The 8,212-nt window shown below is 49.0% G+C and overlaps 1 protein-coding gene across 3 annotated transcripts in view; it reads right to left on the bottom strand.

Moving 5' to 3' along the window:
- Window positions 1–267: 267 nt before the first annotated feature.
- Window positions 268–8,212, bottom strand: part of mad1l1 (mitotic arrest deficient 1 like 1) — a 32,157-nt gene continuing 24,212 nt past the window's right edge. For all 3 annotated transcript variants that reach the window (XM_019862202.1, XM_019862201.1, XM_019862200.1), the window contains 2 exons: window positions 406–596; window positions 268–365 (listed from right to left, as the gene is read on the bottom strand). In XM_019862202.1, coding sequence (XP_019717761.1) covers window positions 444–596 — 153 coding nt within the window. In that variant the 3' untranslated portion in view covers window positions 268–365; window positions 406–443. The remainder of the gene's footprint in view (window positions 366–405; window positions 597–8,212) is intronic.

Below are 8,212 nucleotides of genomic sequence, written 5' to 3'. Positions count from 1 at the left end.
AGCCCTAAACCTAGTTTGAAACCTACTTTGCTACCCTAACCCTAGTTTGAAATGCTATTTCCAAGCCCTAACCTTAATTTGAATCCCCAACTCTAGTTTGAATGAAAATATTGTTACCCCGATCATAATTTGAAACCCTCGCCCGAGTTTGAAACATTAGCCCCAATTTGTAACCCTACTTCTGAGTGGAAATCCAAACAGATTTGTTTCTTGCTGTTGCTTTCAAGCGAATTATAAATCCAAAACGCAAAAAGAAGAGAGAGCGACTCGACCCCGGAACCGGATTCCTTTTATTGACCCCGTCCTTGCTCCAGCGCATCTCCCGCAATAAAAAGACCCGCAAGACAAACAGAGGTTTCTTCAACTTCTGACCTCGGGGGAGAATCCCCTCCCCGCCCCACCCACATAGAAAAAGCAGTAATTGCAAAGCGTGGGGAAAAAAGTCAGCCGACGACGGTCTGCCGCCCGAACAGATCGATGGTCAGTGTGGCTGTGAACACGGGGATGCTGTTCTGGTGGTGCAGGTGCAGCTCCACCAGATCGCCCAGCGTCCGCGAGAAGGCCGTCTCCATCAGCTCCATGCTTCCCGACGGACCCTAAACAAACAAACAAAAAAAGACACGCACGCAAGGCCCTCGGTCATTTCCTTTCAGCTATCAGACACCAATAAACTTTTTTTCTGAAGGCGATTCCGCTTGAGAAGCTTCGTGCTGCGTCGCAACCGGGTCTAGATCGGCTTCGTTACTTTGGCTGTGTTTTAGCTTCTCCAAAAAGCTTGCTTTAGTTTTAGTTGGAGTCTTTTTTTCGGCTATTTCGACATGGTATATATTAGTTGTGTGCAATAAATTTTTTTTTTTTTTTAAATCACCCAACGCTCTGAAGACACCCTTTTGTTTTTGGGGATTTGCAGTTTTATAAGGTCAGAAATCATTGCCTTAAAAAAAAAGAATAACATTTGTATATTTTGGAATCAGAAAAGTCAAATTGGTTTTCAATTCAAATCCAATGAAAATAATGCTTGTCTATTTGGAGTTACATTTCATTCGGATCGATTTGTTGGCACAAAAGCCATTGGCGCGATATCAAAATAGCATCCCACTCGATTGCATTGAACGTAAAAGAAAAAGATTGATCGGCCTCATATCGCTATGTTTCGCATTGGTAAAAAAAAAAAAGTAAAAATGTATCGCTGCACCCCTGATGTACATGCACAAAATTTATATCTACACTATCAAGCAGACACAAAGTAAAAGAATTCAAGCGGCATCACTTTGTCAGGTTGCCGGCATCTCCTGAGAGAATCGGCAAGATGGCGCGTGTGTGTGCGCGCGCGGGCGCAAATCTGTGTGGATTAATTAGACGCTGCAGCTCGAGGCGACGGCGTGGAGGAGAAAGCCATGAGGGAACCGAAGGATGGAGTAATTAAAACATGGAGTCAAGGAAGGAAGGAAAACGTGGGGGGGGGGTGCCCGGGGCACGCTGGGAACTCACGCCGACGTCTTCTTCATATTAGCTCAACGTTGGCACGACGACGGAGAAAGTCTTCGCTCTTTACGTGAGTGACTGCCGAAAGTCGACGTACGGGCGATTGCCGTGATTTCTGAGGCGTGGGGGTTGGGGGCAGCGCTACGGAGGCCGACCGGCGTATCGCGGAGACGATGCTGTGCGGTTACCATGGCGACCACAGTTTGCCCTCCCGGCAAACGTCAAGTCACGAGGGAAACGGCGGCGCGGGTTTCCGATCTATTTCAATCGCGACCGCGTCAGGCCGACGTTTGCGTTGCCGCCCGTCGGCCGTGCGCTTAAGCTGTTTCTGACCTTTCCAGAAACAACGCGCGAGTTTGAGCGCAGGAGAGTCGATCAAGTTGAAGCTTGAAGCGCGTCGCGAGAAATCCCGGATGCCCCCTTTCACGCCGCCTCTTCGAGCAAGGAACTTAGCGGGCGGTCGTTTTGTGCGAAAGCCATCAAAAAGTTGACGTGCCGTGCGGCTTTGGTGCACGGAGGCTGAACGAGGACCGCGAGGATCATTTGAAGAGCCGCGATCAGAAAAAAGTGTCGCTCGCCAAAATCCCGCTTTGCTGGGCTCTGCGTGAAAGACGGCCACGGCTAGCCCAAGTGATTTCATTTCCAAAGGAAAAAGCGTCCCCCCTGGAAAGGAGCGCTTGCGCCATTCAGCCGCTCTTTTCATTTGGCTACCCGATTAAAGGAAATCAATACTACCTGGCTAGAGATGCAGGGCGGGGCTTATGAGTGACCTCATCCAAGCGAGGAGTCACGTGCCGCCTGAATGCTAACGGCGCTGCCCCCCCTGCCCACGCCAACGGGCGGCAAGGAAAGTGTTCAAAGACGAGAAAGAAGGCAGCAGCGAGCTAACTTTTACGTTAGGGATGTCAATTTTTTTTTTGGGGGGGGGCTGCAGGAAGTCTGCCATTTTGAAAAAAAAAACAAAAGATTTGAGTGACACAAAATTGCTAAAACTGCTTTTTGCTCTCACATTTGGGTGGAGCACAGCGGCAAAGTCGAATGATTGGGTGAGAAGTAGAGCCAGCCAATCACTGAGCCACGTCGGAGAGATTTTGTCCAATCGCGCCACGATTTCAAGCAGGCATCCCAGCCGCGGATGCCGCCGAGACAGTTCGACACGGCAGCCACTGAATCGGTCAATCACAGTCCGGTTTGGGGCCGCCGCAAAAAAATCAACGGTGAGGACTCCGGAGGGGGCAAGACATTTTTTTTTTCAAAATCTTTCGAGGATTTGCACACCGCAAGAACCAAGACGAGGGCACGGGCAAGTCCTCCTGGACCCCCCGCGCCCTGCCCACCACCTCTTCCGGCCACTCCCTTCAGGTAAGCGCTTTCAAACCACGCGCCGCAAAACCAGCAGACATTCAAACAGCTTCTTCCCTGTCGCCACGAACACTCAAATGTAGAGTGGCTCTTTGCGTAATTGCGCACCCCCCCGTGGAACAGGATTAGCGCACTGCTCCTCGGAGCTCCGGCTCTCTCCATACTTGAACGATTGGCATCGATCGACACGCCCACGACTGGTGCCTCGAAAAAAATGGTGCGACGATGATCGGCACCAACCGCACGACCGTTCTAAGTATCACGGCACTTTAGCTCTGCTCGCTGAGTCACACCACAGCTGTCGTCGGGTGCTACTATTTGCACAACGGTCCCCCCGCGCGTTTTCGGAAAGTCTTTCGATACTTGTCATGTCTTTGTTTATCGCAGTTGCCATAGCGGCATCGCCGAAACCACCGGAGACAATTTTTTTGCGTGTTCGACATACTCGGCCTCTCAAACATGATTCCGAAGACAGAAGCGCAAAATAATTAGATTGTTCTGAAGTAGCTGCGGCTAACATTCCGCGACCATCAGTCAACGCCGAGTGTATCAAATGGCACAGCTGTTGATTGGCGCGTTGATGCGAAGGGGGTGGGGGGGGGGGCGCGCATCGGGCTTTAATTGAACAAATGCACGCAAAATGCAAATGAGCGGCTTTCAATTTAAATGCAGATTTTGGCATTCAGGATGAGATCGGCGCCGCCTCGTCTTTCCATATTCATATTCCAATCAGCGTCGCGTCGACCGCCCGAGCACTAAATATCGAGTGACTCCGTACGGTGGGGAAGCAGTTCGGCTCCGCTGATTTCATCACGGTGAACGATTCGACGTTTCAAAGTGACAAGTGAGCACCTGGAGCGAAACGAGGAGAGGGGGCGGTGTCGCGCATCGTCAAGCTTAGCCTTTGATCTTTAGATGTGACAAGCCAGGAAAAAAATAAAATGCTCGGCGTCGGGGCATCATTTGTCCTAATTAAGAACATTTGGGAAGAGTCTTAGCAGAAACTCGCAGCGTGTCAACGTGTCGCCACGAAGCCTTGAACCGCTTCGCCGCACCCTGTCGGCGCTAATTGGTTCGAGCGTTTGCGGCGTAAAAGTCCAATTAGAAAGTCGAGGCCTCTCAATTTGTTGGGTGTTCTGCGCCCGCATGAGGATGCGAGCGCGTCTTTGAATTTAGCGCGAGCGTCAAATATGGAGATGAGGTCATCCATTCCGGTTTGTGAAAGGGACTTTTCGGGGCACGTTCTGCAACTTGGACAAATTCCGACTTGGGAAGCCAAAAGAAGGTCAATTCCAAAAGTTGGACTGCGAGCAGAGCAAATTCGACGTTTACGGTTCTTTGACGGATATCGCGGCAAAGACGGGCCCGCTAATTAGCTGGTGCCGAAGAATGGTTTTCACGAGCGGCCCCGGTCCGTGTTTACAGCTCGTTAAATGGGAAATAAAGCGGAAGAAGGGGGCCGCGGGCAATGAAAACGTTGGGCAACGGCAGCCTCGCCGCCACCAAGCCGGGCCGCGACCACCTCCCGGCGGACAGGTGGGTGGCTATGCGGCGTTGCCTCGGCGACCGCGGACATACGCTGCGGACAAACAAGACGCGCAAAGTGGGAGGGAAGCTTTCAGGCGGCATCAGAGTCAACAAGCTCTGGATTTGAAACTGCCGACTTTTCCCTTGGAAGGTTTTGAAGCGCGTGGAGAGAAAAAAAACGAACTAAACCATTTGCGCGGTTCGTCTTGTGTCGTCCCCATTAGCACGTTGGTGGCATTCCTTATTGCCGTGTTAGGATTAAACAAAGCGAATGTTGTCATGTTGATAGTGACCTTTTTGCATCGCTGCGCTGATATCTGCAGATATGCTCTGAAACAGGCGTTCCGTCTTTCGTTTCCTTTCTGAGTCATTCGGCTGACATTTTGGCGCACTTTGCTCATTGACTGCCTTCAACGTTTTTTTTTTTTTTTTGTCAACTGGAATCCAAACCTTCACTGCCATTGACGCATATAGCCGTCAGGTGTGCGTCCGTCAACAGGTAGGCATGGAGGAGGTCGTTTGTGAAATTCGGGTGTGTCAACTGCCGTCCCCGCACAATTTGCTGTTGCATCCTTCCGGATAGGAGATCAGCAGAGCCTTTGAATCAATAAATAAATAAATGAAACATGAGGCAGTAAACGAGCACCGGCAGATGAGTACAGGCACCCAACACTGGGTCTCTAAAGTGGTAAGGGGGGGGGTCTTGATTTGAGATTGACATCCGACATTGGTTTAATATCAGCCATAAAAATGGTATTGGATTATATGGGCCAACAGTCTAAATCTTTGCTATTTTTTTGTGTGGGGGGGGGGTAAAAAAAAAACGGAGGTCAATTATCATCATCATTGCTGCCAATATCGTAGCGGATAGATCACGGTATCGGACGATATTCGAGGCTGCAATTTTGCTATCTTATCAGAGGTGAGAAAGTGCAGCCAAAACACTCTAAAGCGATTGGCAAAGATGGGGGACGGCTTTGAAAACGGCAGGTGATGAATGAGTCAAAAATTGATCCTTGCTGGGCACTTTGAAAATTAAACAGACCAACTAAAAGAAAAAAAAAAAAAAAAAAGAAAAGAAAAAGGCATGCTCAAGCACATCGGCGTGCACTTTTAAGTGTCATAATTACGAAGATTGTTCCTCTCAGCAGTCCTTGACGATTATAAGTGCCACCTTGCTTGCAAAATGGAAATCAGGAGAACGAGCTCCAACCTGGAACGCGCTGCGGCGCTTCGTGGTTTCTTCTCCACCTTAACTCAGTCATAGCGCGCGTGCGCCGGCAGGAAAAACAAGTTTAAAAAGAAGCAATAACAGACACAGCGCCGACTCGGCGCACGGCTTGCTGCGATTGATTTGCTCATGAAAAAAAAAAAAAAAACCACAACAAAACTGCGCAGCGGCGGCGACCAAAGCAAAGAATCAAGTCTCTCCATTCGCTGCCTGCTCCCTTTTTCGCGTGGCTGACGGCGACTCCGTCTAATTCAGGGAAGGGGCGGAAATCAGGACAAGACTTTCCAATGTAGTGAAGTTCGGGAAGCAACTGCAAAAAGATTGCCGGTTGTACGGCAGAGGAGGCCAAGGAAGGGGCCGATGAATAAAGTGCGCTTTATGAGCGGCGGCGCGCCTTTACGACCCCACCTGCGTTCGATCGGCCGCGCGGAGGGCCGCTTTGCGCAGGTGCGCCCGGGCTTTTCTTCCGCTTTGCAAAGGCATTAAAACAGCCGATTGGACGCATCGCATTAATTGGAGCAGTGTTTTTCAAACCCTGTCTCGAATTTGTGCCACATGAATGCGGGGCGACAGTGAAACAATAAATCTGAAAGATTATAAAATACTTTTTTCTTTGTGTTCATTTGATTCCAATTCAAGCTGTTATAACGTCATTCTTCAATGTTCAAACTGGCTATCGTAACAATATAACACGTTCATTGTTCAAATAAGCGTTCTTTTTTTTTTTTTCACATTTCCAGCTCGTGGTGTGCCGTGAGATGTTTTCAACGAAAGAAGTGTGCCCTGGCTCAAAAAAGTTTGAAAAGCACTGAATTAGAAAGACGCAAACGGCCGTGCCTCGCGATGTGATTCGACTGAGCTCAAAAGCGTCAAATCAAAAACCGCCTGAAAATAAAGAAAACTGGGAAACCTGGTTCCTGGCTGAATTGCCTTCTTATTCTTTTTTCACCTGGCCTGCTGTTTTGCCGCATAACACGAGAATTCAACAATTTGAGCGTCTGAATCAATTCACGCTGAAGGCGTCACTTGGCCACCTGGAGGCACTCTCATCGGTCATGAAGACACAAAAACCTTTGCAACTTACTGCAAGTGTAAAGGGTATCGACCCCCACCCAGAGGATGAAGAATACGTCTGCGAGTATTGTTTCTACCGTATCGCCTGATTTACTTTCCAGGGTCTTGAAATCTTGAGAGAAGGAAATCAAGAGCCATTTATCGCTCTGATGAGCAGAAGCCCCGAAATACCTCATCAGGGATGCTAATCAGATGTCTCACCCTGGGGGGAGGAGGGGAAAAATATGAAATTGACACACAGCCAGCTTCTCTTATTACCTCCACAAATTAAGACTCACCAGAGCACTCAATCGACACGTTCATTCGCTGACACGCTGCGCTCGCTTTGCCAAACGCTCGCTCTCAGGTCGAGAACTTCGACACAAGTCATCGAAACCTTGAAATTGGGATCAACCTTGCTTTTGCGGAGCCCAAACCGGGGGCTGTGAAATTTCCGTGGATTCTGTTATGAAAAATAGGATTCTCACAAAACCTCAATTTTGACATTAAAACTCATTCAGGAGCAGCCAATTCTAGACCAAGGCTGAAAAGACGTTTAAAAACGTCTTTGGGAGTGAATGAGTTAAAAGAGGGCAGGGGGAAGGGGGAGGAGTCTATTTGGCTTGAATAGCCTTGCGCGGCGACCGCGCCTCCGACGCCGCGGCTCGATACATCCGGACACGGCAAGTTTTACGCCAGCCGAGCGTCGAACATGTTTTTGACCGCAACTCGGCAACAACTTAACGCGGGATAAAAATACCGTGACCTGGCACCGCGTACGTGAATTTTACCGACTAACGACATTGCCGTACTTGCTATATTTATGACATTGCGCCATCTTGTGTCTTTCCTGTCTCGGTATTCGCTTTGAAACACGTGTTCAGAAAAAAAAAAAAAACAACACTGCCAGTAGTCAAGGTTCGATGACGAGAATATGAGAGAATGTCTGTCGCAAGAAGGGAGATTGTGCAACGGGAAGCCGGTGAGAAAGACAACGTGAAAAAAAAGAAAAAAAAATCGCCAAGGAAAATGGCATCCAAAACCCAATCGGCGCCCCAAATGCGGCTGCCGCGTTAGCCGAGCAGTCGCTTGTACAGCTAGCCGCCTAGCTTGACGACAAACGGCAGCACGATGGATCTTTTTTTTTGAACAACTTGAGATATGAGCGCCGAATGGCAGGCGTGAACTCAACTCAGCTCAGCCCACTTCACAACAAGCTCAACGATTCTTCAAAAAGAGGCTCCAAGTGGATGAATGACATTTTGTTCCATGGCAAAGAGGAAAAAGAGGATTTGAGATGAGTGTGATGACGTACGAGCAAATACACTTGTTTCAAATGTCAAGGCATCGCTGTCTATGTGTTATTTATTTCTTTATTTATTTTTTGGAAGTATCAATGCATCACTCTGCGTCTTTTAGTCAAATTGATAGGATTGCCCCACCCCCCTCCCCTGCAGAATTTACGCACCTTGCACATTATCGCGGTGAGGAAAAACCTTTTGCAGCTCTCGTTTCCAAAATGTAGGCGCCGCGTTCGCCGGGGCGTAGCTAGCG

This window comes from Hippocampus comes, unplaced genomic scaffold, assembly GCF_001891065.2.
Source record: "Hippocampus comes isolate QL1 unplaced genomic scaffold, H_comes_QL1_v1.1 scaffold7, whole genome shotgun sequence".
NCBI lineage: Eukaryota > Metazoa > Chordata > Actinopteri > Syngnathiformes > Syngnathidae > Hippocampus > Hippocampus comes.
Note: the sequence above shows the minus strand (reverse complement) of the source record. Positions and strands in the feature narration are given on the sequence as shown.